Source organism: Lygodium microphyllum, chromosome 12, assembly GCF_053477565.2.
Source record: "Lygodium microphyllum isolate KBCC chromosome 12, Lygodium_microphyllum_v1.1.10, whole genome shotgun sequence".
Classification (NCBI taxonomy): domain Eukaryota; kingdom Viridiplantae; phylum Streptophyta; class Polypodiopsida; order Schizaeales; family Lygodiaceae; genus Lygodium; species Lygodium microphyllum.
Window position 1 is genome coordinate 8,987,953 of NC_141146.1, and position 21,246 is coordinate 9,009,198.

The 21,246-nt window shown below is 43.4% G+C and overlaps 1 protein-coding gene across 1 annotated transcript in view; it reads left to right on the forward strand.

Moving 5' to 3' along the window:
* The first annotated feature begins 271 nt into the window (after positions 1-271).
* Positions 272-21,246, forward strand: part of LOC148027435 (MICOS complex subunit MIC10-like) — a 29,949-nt gene continuing 8,974 nt past the window's right edge. Inside the window, exons 1-2 of the mRNA XM_087689120.1 lie at positions 272-706; positions 16,163-16,311. Of these exons, the coding sequence (XP_087545246.1) occupies positions 493-706; positions 16,163-16,311 (363 nt within the window). The 5' untranslated portion in view covers positions 272-492. The remainder of the gene's footprint in view (positions 707-16,162; positions 16,312-21,246) is intronic.

The window sequence follows — 21,246 nt, forward strand, 5'->3', positions numbered from 1 at the left end:
TAGAGCAAGGCAAGGGGAGAAAATAAATATGATGCTCCACACTAATCTGCGTGACAAGATTGAAGCCTAGGAATTTTCTTATCGTATTGGAAAAAGCCCTTTAAATAGTTGTAGGCTTGGGCCAATAGACATGGTAGCAGGAAATTGCTAAGTTCTTTCTCTCCTCCAATGAAATTGCTGGAATTCGTTCCTTCAATGGCTCTTGATGTCTCTTGAAAAGAGAGTGCATTATTGTTCTACAGGGAGCCATCACTTTATCGGCTCCCTTACCCTAGAGCATGCAAGCAAAATAAACTAGCCATGCCAACGACTTGAGCAACGAGCTAGTCTATGCCAACAATGTGTGTGCGCCTTCCATCTGAGTTAGATTCTTAGGGATGGCTTTTAGTCTTTTGGCTCACCCATATGTCCTAGGGCCCGATGGGGTCACGGGTGTCTTGGCATCCTCTAACATAATCTGGTGCATTAATTAAAAATACAAATAAACTAGCCATGACAGAGAAAGAAGACCCAGAGCCGTCGCCACCACCACCACCACCGCCACCACCACCAGCGGCGCCGCCATCATCGTCATCACTGCCTCCTCCTCCTCGTCTTTCTCCCCAGCTGTTCTCCGATCCGAAGTGGGACGCATGCTCCGACGTCATCTTGCGGCGATTCTGCTACTTTTCTTTGGCCGGAGCCGCTGCTGCGCTTCTAGTATTCAGTGAGTACTTACATTGGGATTGCCACCGCCATCGATAATTTCACAGGTTCTTGTGACCTACATTTTATATCCTGAGGATCTCGCGCATTTGAAACGAAAGGTGCAGTCGAATTCTAGGTATTTTGTGGGGCACCTGTGTCAGATACTTGAATACTTGTTTCTAAAAAAGCTGCGTCTTAAGTAGTTCCTTTAATTGCTTCCCATTTCTTCTTATGAGGCATTTCTATCCTGGGGAATCGGGGATTAAGGGACTTCGGTGCTTTGAAAAAAGCATTGTCAATTGGCTATTGGCTTTTAGTGAATTGAAATGGCCAGAGGCAGCAGCACCCACTCATTTGTTTGAAGGCCTTTTTTTCTTTGGGTTTGTTTGTTTGGTTTGGGAGATACGACACTTACTTGAATGCGCACAAGGGGGATGCTTCCCCTCTTGAGTATTAGCTGAGAGAGCAGGCAAGAGCCACATTGACATCTTTCCTTTGCTTATATAGAATAGCCTGCAAGCGGAGTGAACAACAGAGCTCTCAACTTGATTGTAGGGAGACCCTCGTGGGGGATTTGTGAGTTTGTAATGGAAGAGGAACACGGAGAGAAGGGAAAGAACAGAGATGCAACACAAAAGAACAGAAGGAATACTGATATGCAAGCACTGTTTGACTGAGGAAGGTAAGTGAGAATGATGATGGCTGGAACGATGCCGGATGATGTGATGTGGAAGACATGGATTGGGGCACCTATAAATAGATGATGACCAGCAAACAGGCACGCCTACCCAGATGGATCTTCACAAGCTATATGGCCGACCACTAGCTGCAAGTAGGGTGCCCAGCTGCCATGTGGCATAAGTGGCAAATGCACCAACTAAACAACGGTGTGCAATGTGAATAGGTTCAAGTAACTGGTGGGAGAATTTGAGAATTAGCTCTAATCTCCACCTAATGTGCTTGAAATGAAGAAGATTGACACATGAGAATGAATGATAGACTAAGATAGTGAGGGAGCTCCCAAAGTCCTAATTTGACTTAGACTACGGCTCACAAGCACGAGATGTGTACAAAAGAAGATATTGAATAACATGCCTTCTAACACCTCCCTCAAAACCTGGGTATGATTGAAGGAGTGAGAAGCTGAAAGTCTGATGGAAGATCAGACCATGTGCATGTCAATGAAGCTTGTCGAGGTAGATGTCACAAGTGATGGTCATTTTTGGACTCAAGGATTGTGGGGATAGTAGGTTCTTTCTGCCCCATGTCCCATATCATGTAACCATAAAGTGATAAGTGACGCCAATCCTTCCCGGTCTACCATTATTGTCTCATTTTGCATCACTTGTGACTATGCCAATTGAGAATCCATTGCTAGGGGTGGCGGGAAGATGCCAATGGGAGTGGAGAGGCCTTGAAGGAGTCACACAAAATATATCTAGTTGGAAATGGACGATCCATATTCCTGATTGGACCAAAGGACAATAGCGAGGAGCTATTGAAGGTGTCATAACGTATTCTTGCCAAATAGAAACATCATGGATCAAAGAGCATGGGATGGCCATGTAGGAAGGGTGGCTCGGAGAAGAGGGAAAGAAGCCATTGCATGACATAAAGGCCCAAGTTAATGTGCATCCCTGAAAGAGTCCCTCATTGTGAAATTGACAAAAGGACCAAGCAATCCACAATTGCATCATCCGTATTGGTATCACCCTCTATAAGGGATAAAGATTTTGAGGGAGCCACTAGAGGAGATGGTGGGGAATGGATAGTAACTTGGGGGATGGGTGGAAACTTGATGGGTGCAGCAATGGGGAGATTTTGAGGAGGACCTTGCAAACTAGAAGGGGAATGGACTTGATAAAGCTCATGCACCTGAAGACCTATCCAAAGTATGGCTTGTAAGGTAGCATCCTTAACAAGGATGGCTTGCCCAAAATTGGAACATGGAGGACTTTTGCTACAAAATTTGAAGGATGATCATGTAAAAGTGGCATGTGTGCAAACATCTCTAATAGGCATTGTTGATGTGTCACCTATAGTGACTATATCCTCTTGGGAAGGGAGATCCTAGAGCCAATCATCCTTTTAAGTCATGTGACTCTTAGCATCGTATCTATGAGCTAGGGCATCCCTGAAGATGAGAGAGCCAAAGGGAAATCGTCCACCTTATGGATGTGAAAAAGTGACTCGTATATAAGCATAGAAGTAGAGGTGGATGCAGAACTAGGCTTCCTCACTCGTTCCTTTCCAATATAGCATGTTTATTTAGGGATGCAAGCTCATCTTGTACCTCCTCAATCTTTGTGATATGATTCTTTTGTAAAGAAATACTTGTCTACAGTTAACAACACAATCATATGACAAAGCATAGAGTGATAAAGAAAACAATTAGGGTTAGGGTAACTTAGACAATGAACACTTAAAGAAGAAAGAATGAATAATGAATATATATGATACTCAATGCAGCAAACATACTATGCAAAGTGAATATTAACCCCCAAGCTCCCGTGTCTCTAAGGACTGGGGGAAAGAGTGTGAGTTGGAGTGTGTGTTGTACTTTGACGGATCTCGAATCGCAGCAAATAGCCTTTGGAGATGTTTGGCAGCAGCGAGCACAGCTTTGTGAGGCTGGATCAGGGTTAGAGACGGGGCAGGCAGCAGTGGAATCAGCGAAATGCAGGCTATGTGATGATGTGGCAGCCTGGCAATAGCAGAAATCTGCAAAATGCAGGTTGCAGTCCATGTGGCACATTAGGCAACAGTTGGAATCAGCAAATGCAGGTACAACAGTCCGTGTGGAAGGCTGATGACGACTGGACAGGTCCAAACACAGGCTGGAACAGTGAAAACAGTAGTAATGCAACAGTTGGAATCAGCAAATGCAGGTACAACAGTCCGTGTGGAAGGCTGATGACGACTGGACAGGTCCAAACACAGGCTGGAACAGTGAAAACAGTAGTAATGCAGCAGTCCAGGCGATGACATCAGGCTCAAAATGGTGTCCAACAGTAGGAAGGGGCTGGACAGCAGGCGCCTCATGGAGAACAACAGTGGGATGGGACGCCTCGGGGTAAGAAAAATTGGCCTTGAGGTATCTTGAAAGACCCTTCTTGGTTCCAATTTGTTGAGCTAAAAATGCATCATAAACTAATTAGCTCTTGATTACAACCCCAAACTCAGAATTATTAAACTTTCTTTTATTTTTATTTTTATGTGTTCCTAGAGAGTGTTTGTCCCCCATAAGCCAAACCCTAATTTGGGAGGCCCCCCTTGTCCATCTATAAATAGACAAGCTGCCCACCACTCAGCCTAATCATGTTTTGTAAATTGTTGGCGTCTACCTTTGCTGTCCCCACCCTGTTCACGGAGGACATCTCAATTCAAGAATGACTGCGGCTGGAAAAATACATATGTGCACAGCCTAACTTAGGAAAATGCCTGTCCAAGGGATGACAATCTCTAACACCCCCTCTCAGATCCTGGACAAGGCATAAGGCTAAGGGATTTGGAATGTCGTTGAAGTAGAGTGTGGGGAAGTGCCTTTGTAAACAGATCTGCAAGATCGTCCTCCGTCTTGTAGTACTCCACATCTATGGTCTCATTTAGAAGGTTCTCTCTGATGAGGTGGTACTGGTTCTCTATGTGCTTCGTTCGGGCATGGAATATGGGATTCTGTGCCAAGGCAATGCAACTCACATCGTTGCAACTTGGCTTCCATTGCTTTCCGCCAAATGGTTAGAGTGTAAAGCCTCCATTACGAAGGTAGGCTCGCTATCTTGCATAAGACGGGATATCAAAGAGTAGTTAGAGCAAACAAGCTCCATAGAATGTGCCTGGTGCCGCCGTGACCTCCGCGGTCCATCCTGTGGTTGCCACTCCTCGGGGACCCCCTTGATCCCTGAATCTTGGAGCGTGTCACGGGTTTAATGAGGAGGAGGCCGGATCTCGCCTCGGTACTCTCCATTTGTGGAAGTTTTTGAAAGGTCCACCGATGGCGAGGAGCAATCAGTGAATCCGGTGGCTGGGAACTAAGCTCCTCATCCAAAGAAGAGTCCTCAAGAGGCATAGGATCCAGAGGAACAGTCGTCGCTGGGGCCTAGCTATCACCGGGATCTCCAAGAACAGGGTGGTCCTCACCCCCCTCCGGGGCTGGAACCTCCATGAAGTGAATGTCATGGCTCGTGTAGACATCCCGCTTAACAGGATCATACAATCGGTAGCCTTGAGACTGTGAGCTATAGCCCACAAACACCTGTCTTTTGGAAGCCGCTTCAAATTTGTCATTCTGTGTCTTCGGGATGTGAACATAGGCATCACACCCAAAAACCCTGAAATAAGAAACATCTGGCTTAGACCCAAAGCACGCCTCATATGGAGTCATACCAACAACAATGGAAGTAGGGGAACGATTAAGGATGTGAACTGCAGTAGCCACAGCCTCAGCCCATAGGCATTGAGATGTTTGACGATGCTCCAACATGGTACAAGCCATCTCGATCACATAACGATTCTTCTGCTCCAAGATGCCATTTTCTTGAGGGGTGTTTGTATTGGCCAACTCTTGGTGAGTACCACGATGTGCACAAAATCGAGCGAACTCATTAGAAACAAATTCTTTGCTCTTATTCAATCGTAAGGTCTTTAGCTTCTGGCTTGATCGGTTCTCCTCAAAGAGCAACCAATCTTTAAAATTGGAGAAAGCCTTCGACTTCAGCCTCTAGAAATAGGCCCATGTCATCCTGCTGTAATCATCCACAATTAGCATGAAATACAAGCTCCCTCTCAGGGATTCCGTCCTTATTGGTCCACAAAGATCGGTAGAAACAAGCTCCAAGAGTGCTGAAGACTGCCCCGAAGCCTTACTGGAAACAACATCACGAGTCTGCTTCCCACGGATGCAGGATATACAAGGCTGCTGGCTCACCACAATATCTAGCAAGTTAGATGCCTTCTGAAGGTAATCATAATTGAGGTGGCCAAACTGAGCATGCCAAAGCTCGGACTGATGACGAAGAAAGTGTTGCCAGTCGTGTTGAAGAAGGTATCTGGGGTGTCGAAGAGCTCCCAGCGGTAGCCTCTCGAACTTGAGTAGTCGAGGGTGGGGAAGGGTCGGGCTCAGAATGAGCAAGAGGTGGGCAACAATCGCTGTCTCTTAGTGGAGTGGACTAGGTAGCCGAAGAAGAGGAAGGAGTCGAGCAGCCACTGTCTCTCAAAGGAGCGGACTGACGAGGAGACTGTATCAAACAATCATTGTCTCTCGATGGAGCGAACTGTAGATCCGTAGGTCGTGGAAGCCATCTGTACCTGAAAATAAGTGGGAGAAGACTGCCGCTGGCATTAGATGATCTCCAGGAGGTTATAGTGCCAATCGGTGCTCAAAAGGACTTAGTGTGCATCGGATGCGTCTTATTGCCTTGAGCATAGTACTCTTGATAGCCGATGCAAAATGATCTTTGTGGCTCAGAAAGGAGAGGTGGCACAAGGAGTGCCTGGTGGAAGACGCATATACTCCGGGGGGGGTGGGGAGCAAAGGTCGAAGTCAGCAAGTATCGGTGGTGTGTTCGGTGATGCCACAATTGGAGCACCTAGTAGTCTAGTCATCTGTTGGTAAAGAAGCCATGGATACCAATGTGCCTTGCTGAAGAAGGAAGAGGTCAGCCACCATGAACCACAAACTGCAATGTCCACCTCAAGGGGTGTGAGGGCAGTGTGAAGCACAAGCCGCAATGCCCACCTCAAGGGGTGGGAGGGCAGTGGAAGGGTTGGAAGTGAGCTGCCAGTGGGAGGAGGATGCAACTAGCAGTAAGAGATTGCAACCAGTAGAAAAACGTAGGTGAGGAGAGAGAAAGGCCAAAAACGTAGGTGAGGAGAAAGAAACTCTAAAAACGTAGGCTGCAAGAGAGAGAAAGACTAAAAACGCAATAAAAAACAGCAACACCAGTCAATATGCTGAAATCAGCTCCGAACAGTGTGTGATAGGCTGGAAACAGACGCCAAACTTGTAGACAGCAATGGCCAGGTTGGACCGCGATGTCCTCCGCGTTTGGGGTGTGGGTAGCAAGCTGAAAAACCTGAAATCTGAAAAAACGAGATTGTTTTCTGAATGGAGAGTGATCAGTAACAGTCGCTTTGTTGTAGACAGCTACAAACTGTGGGTGGAAGGCTGGAAACAGGCGCCAGACTGTAGATGACAACAAGGGACAATTGAGACTGCGATATTCTTCGCGAAAGGGGTGTGGGCAGCAAGCTGAAAACACTTGAAATCTGCAAAAACGAGATATTGATGTAGTGGAAGAAGAAGAGAAGCGGATGCCGAACTTGCCACCGGTCTTTGCCTTCATTGGAGTGGAGGATTTTTGCTACTGTTTGAGCAGGTCCAACTCCTCTTGGTCCAAGACCATAGGAACCAACTCTTCCTATTGAAGAGTCTCAGACCGCCCTGAAGCAATCAAGGCGGAATAAAAAACATTGAAGCGGGGCGGTAAGTGGGAAAGAAGAGTTATTGCCATGTCTTCAGAAGTGATCACCTTCCTTGCGTTTTGAACTTGCATCTGAAGCTGCCTCAGCTTGTTGATATACTCCCGCATAGAAGATGTGTTGTTGACACTCATGGTCCACATCTGCACTTCCAAAGAAACTCGCTTCATGACGGTCATTCAATTGTACATTTGATTCAACTCTAGCCATATCTCTTGGGCCATTGTTAAATGCTCAATATGAGAGATAATAGTTGTAGTACATGAGAGAAATAAAAATGAGTGAATGCGAGCATTGAGTTTATCCCAATGGGCTCGAGCCTTCGCCAACTCCACCTTATCACGGGAATAGAGTCTGGACTCGTCTTGTGAAGGAAGACGATGGATAGCCTTCGTAACAAGCTTTTGCCAAATCATAGGACTCCAGAATGGCGAGCATCATGACCCGCCAGATGCAGTAGTTCTCGCCATCGAGCTTTTAATTTGATGGAAGAGACGTTAAGACGGTCCATGATCGCTTGAAACTCTGTCTCGGCGCCTTAGAAGACATCTTCACCTACAATGCCTGCACAAAACACAAAAAGCAGCCCCCTTTGATTGTGAAAATACAGCTTGCTAGGACTATGGTTCACTCGTCGCGCTCCTTCTTCACCCGTTGGAGGCAATGAAAATGTAAAATTTGCACTTGAAGGCCAAAAACTCAGCCTTCCTCCTCTTGGAACAGCAACAAACAGCAACAACTTCACCAACTTTGCTCCTTTCCCGCACGCCCACGCTTGCTTCAGCCTTGTTCCGATGTGCAGTCCTCCCGTTCACCCTCGAATGTTGGAAATGCAGCCTTGTGTTGTGCTAAAATCTCCTCTTCAAATGGGTTCTTCACTTAGTTAGTCCGTCTTCACTTCTCTGATACCATGTCAGAGTGCAACGATGCGGAAGTGTGGGACCAAGACTAAGAGAGTAGGGTGAACACAGAGAGGAGAGAGAGAGAAAGAGAGAGAAGAACAAGATTTGTTGTATGAAGTATGCTGAATACAAAGGAATGCAGATATGTACATGGGCACAATGCGTATGTCTGCGTATCTTGACCTTGACAATGTCTTCTTGCTTTTTGTACCCCCCATCCCTTTTGGAGGGGAATGATCTTGATGATGCGGCTATGGATTTCCTTGCCCCTAGTGTTTCAAAGGAGGTTTCCTAGGATCGTGAGGAGTTTCTTCATCGGCAGTCTTCATCGACGGATTTCATTGACATTGGCATTCCTCTTGCCACCCCAGGATCTGTTTCTTCCTTGGCCTTTTGTCACATCCAGGATTTGAGAGGGGGTGTTAGCAGGCATGTTTGTCATGCCTTGTTATCTCCTGCTTGTTGGCCCAGGCATGGACTGATTGTGCGATTAATTTAATGAGAAAATGAATGAGAATGAAAGAATTAATCAATGCACAAAAATACTCGATCACGAATGAAAAGTAATGAATTAATGTGTGAGAGAGAGAGTACAACGCTCTAGGTGATCACACTGAATAATGTCAAACTCGTACAAAATGAGTCATGAAGTGTCTTTAAATAATAAAACATGAAAGCCTAACGGCTTAACCATCATAGGAAATCCCAAAATAAACCCTAACCCTAGTGTCACTTAGTGCTAGGACACTCAGGGCAACAATTGCATTTGATGACAATTTAAATGCTTAGGGAGCCCGGATCATGGTTCAAAGGGCATCAACACGTACCCCACAAGATGGCCTACAAACCCCCCTCCATGAAATGGGTGGACTGATCTAGGGAAAATAGCAAAATTCTCGAAAATGAAAGAAAATATAAGGTCATGGTTGCACAAGTTCATCCAAGTGAATATAGCAACCTATGACAACACAGAGTATGACAGATCATGGAACAAATGGAATCAAGTTCAAGGCTTGCCAAAAAGCCTGGAACTTTGGTCGAGGAAGAGCCTTTGTGAAAAGATCTACCAAGTTGTTTTCAGTGGGTATGTAAGACAACTCTATTTCTCTAGTTGACATGTGCTCACGAACATAATGATAATGAACTTCTATATGCTTTGTGTGGGCATGGAACATTGGGTTCCGTGGAATGGCCAAAGCACTCTGGCTATTAGTGTAGGTAAGTGTCGGAGCCGTTTGGTGCACATGAAGGTCTGCAAGTAACTTGCAGAGCTAAACACACTCCAGTATAAGTACTAAAGGGCTGTGTATATATCTACTCAATTTGGACATAACAAACTAAAGATTGAGCCTTGTGTGACATAGATAAATCAAGTATCCAATAGCTTGTTGATATAAAGTAGTATCAAAGGGTCCACTACCGTCATCAAAAGTGAATTTCAAACTAGCTTCCAAGGGAGTAGACACATGCTTACAATCCTCAAACTGAAAACGTTGAAGAAGTTGTCTAATATACTTGGACTATGTCATAATGATGCCCCCCTCAATGGTGGCAAATTGGATACCCAAATAATAGTGAAGTAGACCAAGATCTGTCATGGCATGTTTGCTGTAAATCAGACTTAAATGCTGCAATTTGACTAGCATTAGTCCCAGTGACAAGCTTGTCATCAACATAAAGCACAAGAATAATAAAATCAGATCCTTGATGTTGAATGTAAAGAGTAGTCCTGATAGGGCTATTATGAAATCCAAGATGGAATAGATGAGAATGTATGTGGGCGTACCAAGCCCGTGGAGTTTTCTTTAAACTATATAAGGCCTTCTTGAGACGACAAACTTTGTGCTCAGAGCCTTTGACCACCATAGTGATAAAAGTCTTGAAGCAACAGAAGACTTCAGACTTAGATTTCAGCCCATATACCCAAGTGAATCAAGATTTTTTATCAATAAATGTGACAAACTAAGAAACGCCGCCAATGGATTTGTCCTGCATAGGAGCACAAACATCACTGTGAAGGAGATGCAAAATAGATGGCGAATGGACATGAGAATCCTTAGGAAGGGAGAATTAATGCACCTTACCAAGTAAACAACCTTCACAAATGTGATTTGATGGCAAGTGAATTTTTGGAATATCTTTGACCATATCCTCTAATTGGAGCTTCACCAATTTCAATAGGATTTTCAGCAAGTTACTGATCATAAGTATCAAGATAATAGAGACCTTTAGTAAGGGTGCCTGTCAAGACAATGGAAGAAGAAAACTGATCATCATACGCCGCACATCGGGGCCCATAAAAATTGATGCTAAACTCGGATGTAGTTGTTGAGCTAAAAATGCATTAGCTTCACTTAAACAACCCTAAAACATGCTTAATTAAGGAAAGAAACCTTGTTTATTTAAAAAGAAATGTGATCTTAGAGAGTGTTTGTATCTCATAAGCATAAATCCACTTGGGAGGGCCCAAACTTTCTATAAATAAGTATGCTGCCCTCCATTCAACCCTAATCTCGTTTTTGCAGATTTCAAGCATTTCAGCTTGTTGTCCATACCTCGGATGCGGAGGACATCGCAGTCCAAGCTGGCCATTGCTGTCTACAATAGTTTGGCGCCTGTTTCGAGTCTACCACACTGTTTGGTACTGATTTCAGCGTGTTGACTGCTGTTGCTGGTTTTTCTTGTGTCTTTAGTCATTCTCTCTCCTGCAGCCTATGTTTGCTGTTTTCTCTCTCCTGCAGCCTGCGTTTTTAGTCTTTCTCTCTCGTGTACTGCCGTTTGCATCAGATCCAGCCTTCTTTGGCTGCGTTTGCTGGTGTTCGATATTCGGAGGTTGCCTTTTTGCAATTCGGGATCCGTTCGGAGTACGACACACTCTCTAGCTCATTATCCTTGCCTTGATCCTTGAGATATTGGAGTTCGAGATACAATATTCATTCACTACATAGTGTGTTTGTTGCATGAGCATTGTATATTCAATAGTCATATCACTTCATTTATTCTCTATGTTCATTGTCTCTGAGTTATCCTAACCCTAACTGTGTTCTTCTATCAGTCTGTGCTTTGTCGTATGGTGTAATTTGTGTTTTTGTGTTAGGGTATTTCTTCACATGGTATCAGAGTTGAGTTCTCTAAGAGAAACCTAGGCCTTCAAAAGCTTTATACAAGAAGTAGAAATAACAGAAGGGCATATGACTTTGAATACTACTTCCGCATCACTTCTCACATCCGAGCTAAATCCATCGAGGAACAAGTCGGAGTGGGCCTCATAGCTTGCTTCACAAGCTCTCGACAAGGCTGGACAAACATTGGACTACCATAGAGTTCCACGGCCTTATGAGATCATTGCAGTTGAGTACCATCTCATTTTGATGCATAGAGTCTAGGAGTAGATAGAAGGTAAGTCTGAATTTCACCCTTTAGATTCGGTGCATCGATCTACTGACTATGTGAGAAGGGCAGAGTCTCCACTTAGGACCGGCCCATCTGCAAGTGGAAATTGGCATAGAGTACACTCCATTGCCTTTATACTTAGTCTCTCTGGTGCCAAGTATACCTACCATTTCAGATTCTGTTAATGATGATTTTCCTTTTCTTATTGATATGGATGATTTTCATGATAAATGACATATGTAAAAAAATTTCTGGTTTATGAATAATGAGGAAGATAAATATTTCTTTATGAACTAAAGACTAGGTAAGCAGTTAAAACAAGAGACAATGAGTACTCTTTCCTATTCTTTACCTTCAAACAATTTTGTTTGCAAAGGTCAAAATGAAGTAGGTGCATCTTCAACATCATTATTTCAATTTAATGCATTTAATGGACAAGAGAAACCCACATTATTTTTCACATCTACACCTATCACAAATCCATTTAATCTCCCTCCCATCCCATCCTTTTATTCCGTTGCTGCCACATCCTTTCAGCCTCTATTAAGTGCACTGCAGGTTGTTTCTCATGAAGGACCACATGTGTTTTCATTCACCACACCGGAGGGTTCTTCAAACTTAGGCATAGCCATTAGGACCTCATCTCTTCCTCAGTCGAGTGGTGTTCCACCTTTTCCTCACACACTTTCGGGATCATTGTAGCCTGGGTATTCTCCCCAGTCTCTCCTGAGTGTGGATCAATTGGTACCACAGTTTGCCCCCATGGCATTACCTAGTGGATCCTTAGGTCATTATGCTGTGTCCCAGTTGACAATTGGACAGGGCTTATGCCATGAGAACATGTATTTTTGAAACCTCACTTAACATGTGGATTAATTTTTAATCACACGGTTAAGTAAATGTTGCACATGTGAGGTGTAATTGGATCCTTAGGTCATTATGCTGTGTCCCAACTGACATTTGGATATAGGGCTTATGTCATGAGGATATGTATTTTTGAAACCTCACTTAACATGTGTGTTGCACATGTAAGGTGTAATTGTTAGAGTAAATTTACAAGCCCGGGACCCAAGAAAATCACGGGATGTCAAGGGCAAAAGTTCCTATAAGTTATGCCGCACAGGTACTTGGTGGTATTTGGTGTCAGTTGTTGACCTAGGTTATTCATTTAGCCATGAGTGTCAGTTGGTGACACTAGAGAAGTGGCGTTTAATGGTACCTAACGTTAATTTGATGGTCAAAGATGGCGCAAAGACACTCGGGAGTGGAATATGCCTAGCCAATTTAATTATTGGCCAGCCAGATTATTTTTTAGGGCATTGAAATAATTATTAGATTAGTTTTCAGTATTTAAAGACAAAATTAATATCTAATATATGGATAATGCTGGAAAAACGTGTTTAGAGGCTGGAGAGAGGCATTTTTAGTGTATTCAGCCTGTAAGAGAGAGGGAGGAGATACTGTTGTTTGATTTGCAGCCATTGGAGGACCTTTTGAGGCAGCCAGGGGCAGGAGAAGACCAATTAATAGTAGGTGACAGTATCTACAGGCTGTTGAGATAGGGCAGCAGTAGTAAATGATTGATTTTCTTTAGTTCTTTGCATCTACAAGTTGTTGTGGCAGGGCAGCAGCTGCATTTGATTGATTTTCAGTCATTCTTCGCGACAAAATTCTGAATTTTCTCTCTACAGCTTTCTTTTTTTTCGTAAAAGATAATTGTATTAATTACGAAAAAAATACAAGATTACTTGATTACAAGATACATGACGACAAGCCAGGCCATCATGTGAAGAGGTGCTAAGTACTACGAGTTACAATTTCATGGCAAGGATGCGGAGGAAATTGCCATATGCCAAGGACGGAAGTCCTCCGTAGAGAGCAAATCAGAACGATGGAGAAGAGCTAACTGCCAATACAAGAGGCCCTTAAGCCTCACAATATGCCGCTGAACATTATGGGCGGAGTCAAACAGAAAAGCATTCCGAATGGTCCAGTTATGCCAATAGCCCCAGTATCGAAGAAAGTGGTACATGAACTTCATATGTGGCTGTGCGGGAGTAGGGTATTTGGGCTGGCCCAAAACCCAATCAAAGGGGCGCAGTGTGATACCAACCACCCCTTGCCAAACGGCCGACAAAAACAACCAGACTTTCTTAGCGACGGGGCAAGAAATAAATCTGTGGCGGGCGGATTCCATAGTAGTGGTGCAAAAGAAACAGGTGCCATTGGAGATTCGTCGCTTGGAAAGAGCCGAAGCAAGCGGAAGACCCCCAATCATCTCTCTACAGCTTTCTCTCTCATCTCCCAGTCATTTCATAGCCTTGCTCCGAAGATCTCAGCATTTGGACCCTCGGAGGCTAAGAAATTGCAAATTTATCTGCTGTAAATCCTAATTTACAGTAGAAATCAGGGTTTAGCAGCAGCCTCGGGAAGCGTGCCAGAAATTGGAAGCTCCAAGACTTGGATTTTTCAGGACTGAAGGTGAATTTTAGCTGAATTCAGATGGATGACTAGCCAGCCATTGAATTTGGGGCATTTCCATCGTCTATGAAATGGGTGAAGGCCAATTAAGTGCTTGAATCAAGGGGCAAAATAGATTGAAGACTTGCTGGTCACTTTGTATAGCAAGGGGAGTTTGGATTGTGAAGGGGATTGGGAGAATCCCATTGTAAATCAACTTCTTCTTCAGTAAAGTTAAAGAAATATTGAAAGGGGCACCAATTTCAGGGCCAATTGGGTGTGCATTGTCCAAGATCGGTAGGTAAATTTGTATTTTTAAATTTGCATTAATTGTTTGCTGTTGTAATTAAGTTGTAATCAGGGATTTACCACCCATCCACGAAAGGAAGTCTGGTTACATGGTTCCGTTGTCGGGACACCATCAAATCCTTTGAATTGGTGGGCCCATGGTACTTGATTGCAACTTGGGACTATTGCATTATTGCTGAAATTGTTCTCAGCAGTGAATTACAGCAAGCATGTCTTCACATGGTGGTACGGGATCAAGTGGAAAGGATACATCACTCCTTGGTCAATCACGTGGTGAAGGGGGAAATGCAATGATTGATGTTGGACATGGTTCTTAGCATGGAAAGCATGCTAAAAATGTGGGAAATGACCCAAATGTTGGCACTTCAATGCATAAAGAGGCTGATGACCAGCAAGGGGCTGAAGAATTTGATGATAGCTTCAAGGATCGAATGCGCACAACAACAAATCTTTTTACTGAATTGGCAAAGGATCCCTAGTTTACTTGATTCTTGAATGCCCCAAAGAAGGACAACAAATGCAAAGAGAAGAAGACACCTTCTATAGCTTCGGGACAGCCACAAGAACTGAAGGAAATGCCTAAGCCTTCTTTAGAAGAGCCCAAAATGCTTGATGAGCACAAATAGTTGGTATCCGTGGGGCAGCAAGTGCAAATGCATGGCCAACTTGGTAGTGCCAATCCATGGGAACATGGGTAGCAAGGCAATTATGCACATGCAAGCACGGGACAGCAAGGATACTTTGGTGGTGGTACCATTTTTCATGCTATGGTTGGACATGCACCATCATTAGCAGAAAACAGCACGAAGTCCTCAAACATAGATATTTGAAAGCAAGGCAGGATCAGCAGCAGGCACGCGAACTTTGAAATCTGATACCATGTTAGAATAGGGTGCAATGGAAGCATGAACATTGGCTGTAATAGACTGCATAAGCACAGAAACAAAGAAGAAACATTGCAGAATACTGCAAAAGAACAACAGAACACAGATAAGATATACTTGGGAATTAGAATCCGTATACCAAGGCACAAGCCAATACAAGACTTGGGTTGAGAGTCACTGGCTCCCTCTCCACTAGGCATGACCCTGTGAGTGAATGCCAAGACTTGAGAAGGGAGCAACAGCCTATAAATATGCTCTAATCATGATCAGGTTGGCCACAAATCTGGAACCTCATGAATGTAGGTTGGCCAGAAATAAAGTGCCCAACCATTACATTTGGCCAGCCAACAAAGTGTCAATTGGCCATAAACTGGTGCAATAAATGTAGCCACAGCATCACAACTGGAAATAGCTTGCTATGCTTGCACAACTCACCCATGAGATGTACTAAGTGCTAACAAGGTGCTGTGCCATCCCCTGAAATTCACCCGCATTTCAACAAATATTTTACTTGGTGCAGCTCGGAAGCTGGAAGTTCTCCCAAGTTTGGGATTTGGGAAAATCACTAAGTGGAACCAAACTTAAACAAAGTCCAGGTTTTGGGTTTCCTGCAGATCTAAATTGTTAAACACATCATTGATAAAATGGTACAATTGTCTGCTGGAATGGTTTTTTTGGTGTTTAAAATAAAGATTCAGGTGACTACATATTTTCTTATGCAAAAGAATTTCTTTTTCAATTGTTGTCCGGAACTATGGCAGTTCCTTGATTTCAATGGCCCAAATTGGCAATAGGTACCTGCTTCCATCCCCATTAGCCTCTAATCTGAATAAGTGTCTCCATTGTAGAGTTATTTCAGACAACACTTGTAGAGATAAGAGGTCCACTATAGGGTCACGTTAAATCTAATGCTAGATTTTGCCTTTGTACAGATGTCTTTGCGAAGGCGTTGTTTGTAATCTTTGCAGATGAGCCTTTTATTACACTGTTTGATCTTTGTGCTACATAAGGATTGCATCAACATTAACATCTTTTTACCTATGGCAGGAACTCCACCGACAAGATGGGCAGCTGTAGCTTTTGGCACTGGTTTAGGTCTTGGGTCTGCTTACACAGACTGTTTACATATTATGGATGTCCGCTCAAGTCGTTCCCCTCATCCTCCTGATCTTCCAGTGGCTGAAGTACCATCGCAGGTATGTCAAAGATCCTCTTTATGGTTTAAAGTATCATATTGTCATTAAATGAATATTATTCCAAGGAATGACACCAGGAGGGTTATTAATACATTCATTTTGTGTTAGTAGTGTTATATTTCTTCACTTAATCATGGAATTGAAAAGCAAAGAGGCCCAACGGCTTATTAAGTTGTAAAACTATCATTTAACTTGATGCTGGGTAACATCAGGTCACAAAATCTACTTTCAAGGCTCATTGTTTAAAGGGTTTAAATTAAGTTGCTATCAGCAATTCACCACATTCTGATCAATCACCGCCGTCAAAATGAGCCATACTGCGACATCTCCATTCCCATCTATCTGCACATTGTTGGTGCCCCACTGCTCCATAGTGATGCTACTAGTGCCGATCTCAAACCTGAGGATTTTGAATCTGTGCATCACTTACTGTGTTGCTATCCATGTGGTTATCCTGAACTAATGATAATCCATGATCACTGCCTTGGAGTGATCCCACCATCTAACTATGGCCCTTTCATTTCTTGCTCAAGGTATGTTGGGGATTTTCCCCCCCAATGGGTGCGCATGAATGAAGACACCAAAAGATGATAGAGACAAAGAAAATTGGTCTACGAAGATGTTAGATTAGATGATTGATAATGAGGACGGCCTTTTAAAATTTATAACATTTGTGTGCTCCTTTGCACCTCGATCATATGTCTCCTTGATGCTAAGAAAGCATCCACCTTCCTAAGGCTAATAGGGTATTCATGATGCTTGTGAGCTTCTTTCCTACACTTGAAGCACCTTTTTCTACAGCCACCTGTCCCCTTGTTAGGCCCTTGTTAGGGTTTCCACCATGTTCCTTGAATGATTCCTTGTCTCTAGCTTTTGAAATCATTGCTTTAGTGGCTCCCATTTTTTGTTTCCCCCCCTTCTTTTTGGTAGCCAACTCCGTTTCTGCACATGGCAGCCTTTGTGCCCCCACATTAGTAGAGAAAGAAGAATCCATATTCCAAACATCAACACATTGTCATTTGGCTTTTGCTTGAAGGACTTCCACTCTTTGCATTGCTGCAAGTTGTAGTTTGTGTTGGAGAATAGCTGGTCACATTTCAACTCAAGAATAAGTTGACTTTCAAAAAGCCTCAAACTGCTTACATGGTAGTGCCTTGGTGAAAATGTTTTCACCATTTTCGTGTGTGGGTATATACATTAAGCTAATCTCTCTTGCATAGCATCTCTCTTTGACATAATGGCAATGGTAAACGCACCTCAATGTGTTTCGTGCAAGTAGAAACATAGTCAATAGCACTCTGATTGTTAGAAAGAATAGGTGTAGGACCCTTCAATGGTAAATGTAGATCAACCAACAATTTGAGTAACCATACACATTCCACTGTTGTCGTGAAGGCTGCCCTATACTCAGTCTCACAAGACGAGGTAGCCATTGTAGGCTGTTTCTTACTTAGCCATGAAATGCATGAACAGCTCAGGAAGACAATATCCACTAGTAGATTGCCTAGCTTCTGCATCACCAGCCCAATTTGAATCACTGTAAGCTCGTAAGTGCAAGTCTCCACCTTGGGAAATAATAATGCATGTGACTAAGTACCTTGCAAATATCTAAAGATCCGCTTAACAGCTTGCCAATGTACAATCTGTGGGCTGTGCATATACTTGCTCACTTGAGATACTACATACTGAATGTTAGGATGTGTGTTGTAAAGGTCAATAAGATGGCCAACAACCTATCTATAAATCACAACATCATGCATAGACAGCTTTAAGCCCGGCTCCATAGGAGCGCTCATAGGTTTGCAATCTTGCATATTAAACCTATGTCACAACTTATCCACATACTGTGATTGTGACATGATGATACCATGTTGATTTTGGGTGAACTGAATCCCTAAATAATAGCGTAGATAGCCCATATCTAACATAGCAAATGCATATTTTAATTCAGCCTAAAACTTTGCAAATTTTTCCTCTGTAGATCCAATGAACAGTATGTCATCTACATAAAGAATTATAATTGGCAAGTCCCCCCCTTCATTCTTAATGGATAGAGTGGGAGCAGTTGGATTGTCTTTGAACTCTTTGCTGGCCAAATACATCAATTTTAGAGTACCATGCATGGGGAGCCTGTTGGAGACCATAAAGAGCTTTATGCAGTTTGCATACCATGTGCTCTTTCCCCTTCACCACAAACCCTAGAGGTCGTGACACATAAACAATCTCATGCAAATCCCTAATCAAGAATGCTGTCTTAATGTCCAATCGATGTACTTTCAAGCTATAGCAATCACACATCTCACCATACTCATATGGGGTATAGGAACAAAAGTTTCCTCATAATCTGTGCCCTTCTTTTGTGCATAACCTTTTCCTACCAACCGTGCTTATCAAAATCATCTACTTCCATGAAATCAGCCAAATGTGTTCCCCTTGCATCATGTGTTGCATGTTTGACAGCCCTTCTAGGGCGCTGAGGTAAAGATCATCCGTTTTATTCTCCTGGAGAGTTTGTAACAGCCATCTCAGGACTGTTTTGGCTGCATTTATAGCATCTCTTGCTGTATTGCTTCTTCCATTGCATGTGGCAAACCATCATCAACACCGTGCTGTTTGGGAGCATATGGTGCAGCAATAGCTTGTTGTATCAGGTTTGTTCTGCCATTTATAGTAGGCATGGACTCTAAGGAAAGTGGCAAAAGACTCTCAAAGACATTGCCAATGTCATGAATGGTTGGCATTTGAAACTCATCATGTGAAAATGCAGCATTTTCAGCAAATATGATATCCCTATTGATAAAAACTTTCTTCGTGTGTGGGTCAAACTATAGTCGATAAATATGCATTTTACAGCATTGTTATCAAGCTTCCAAGGAAGCTCTTTCAAAATATGCACATAGGCTATGCAACCAAACACTTGAAAGTAGTCAACTTTGGGTTTCTTGCCATGCCAAGCTTCGAATGGCGTGATCATCTTTAATACTTAAGTAGGTGCACGATTCAACACATTTGTACACTGAAGGCTTTCTAGCCAAAATTTATGAGGCAACCCCTTGCTTTTTGATATACGACGAGTTATCTGAGTCCAATTCTTTCTTTTAGCAACTCCATTTGACTAAGGGGCCATTCTAATAGCGGCTTGATGCATAATGCTATGATTAAGCAAATGTCTCAAAAGCACGAGACATGTACCCCCTCCTTTATCTATGCGAAGTGTCTGCACTTTTAAGCTAGTTCCAACCTCAAACTTTGCAACAAGATGTTTAAAATGCACGAATACATTAGATTTTGACTTCAGTCCTTACACCCATGTATACCGAGAGTAGTCATCAATAAATGTAACAAAGTAAAGATGACCCCTAAGTGCATGTGTCCTCATGGGACCACAAACATAAGAGTGAATAAGCTACATTTTTCAGACATCATAGACCGCACTATCCGTTTTGAAGGCAAACCTATGATTCTTGCCCAAAATACATTCTTCATATGCATGAGGAGGTGGAGTCTCCAGTGGAGGCAATGCATCTACCATATGACACCTCTAAAGGGTCATCATATTAGCAGTCGTGTGTCTTGTGTGGTCATCTCCTACTACTTGTGAGTCTCAATCTGAGTTAGAGACGAGGACATTAGGAGCTCTGACATTGTCTTTGTCTGTCATTTTATATGTTTTAGACACTTTAGATGGAGGGCACATTAGTGCATTTCTTTTTGTGCAATTTTGGCTATTTTTAAAGGGTTTGATCACGTTTAGGGTCTTCCCTCTTTTTCACCTATATATAGGCAGTCTGCCCTTTCACTTTCATTATCCATTATCCATCATTGATCCTTCATGATCAACTAGCTCTTCTCATTCTCTCATCCGTTTGACGCCTACATTGACACGTAGAATTGTGTGTTGGAGCTAACCATTGCAGCCTTGTACCTTCAACCATTGCAGTCACATTGTTTCCCCTCTCTCTTGTGTATTCTCTTTGCCTCCTTATTCTCTCTGTGTTCACTTTCCTTTTTCCGTTGTGCACTCTCACATTGTATCAGAGTCACATGGGAGGCAAAGATCTTGAAGAGGAGCGTGTTGTCCATAACAAAACTTGCTAGGCACCATCCTCATATGCTACAAACCATGCACTTAGAGTCAAACAAGGCAGGGCAGCCTGTTTCCAGCCCGTTTTTAGACTGCATTTACCAGGTCAGATTTGTGTTTTGCTCTTGGGCGGCCTCTACGAGGTTGGGCAGTGCCATTATTACACCCAAGCGGCATCAAATAGGTTGGGTGGCCATTCTATTGGCTAGATGACACCAAAATAGGCCTGCGTTTTTCGCAAGCAGCCTCTACATGTGTGACAGAACAAGGCCCTGCATTACCTGCGATTATGGGCAGGCAGCCCTTGTATCTCTGCGTTTTGTGTAGACATGTCATTGGCCCTCCTGGGTGGCACCTGTTCTTTGCTGGGCAGCATGTTTACAGGCGGACAGATTTCTTTCTTTGCCGCATTCTCATACTGGCCGGTCTTTTTTGACCAAGGCGACTTCTTTTCGATGCTAGGTGGCCTCATTTTTAGGCGAGGAGTAGGGTAGATTTATGTTTATTGCAGATACACCATTTGCGAGCGATCTTGTTCTAGTCCAGGAGACACTCACTTGGGAGGTGCTAGTCTCATTGGTGCTTGAGTAGGATGCGCGTCACACTAACGAGTTTCTTGTGGAGCCCATGCACATGGCCGTGCTTATGTGGTTTTATCTACAAGTACAAGATAAGCCAAGGAGAAGAGAGGAAAACAAAAAAGTTGGAGTCATCTTTCAACTTTGATACGGCTTTTGCGGGGAAGTGTAGAGAATATCCCATGCGTCCTCATGGTGGGAAGACCTCACGCCTCAAGAAGTGCTAGAGGATATGCCCTCACCTTTGTCCGGAAGAAGTCAAGGGTGGATCTA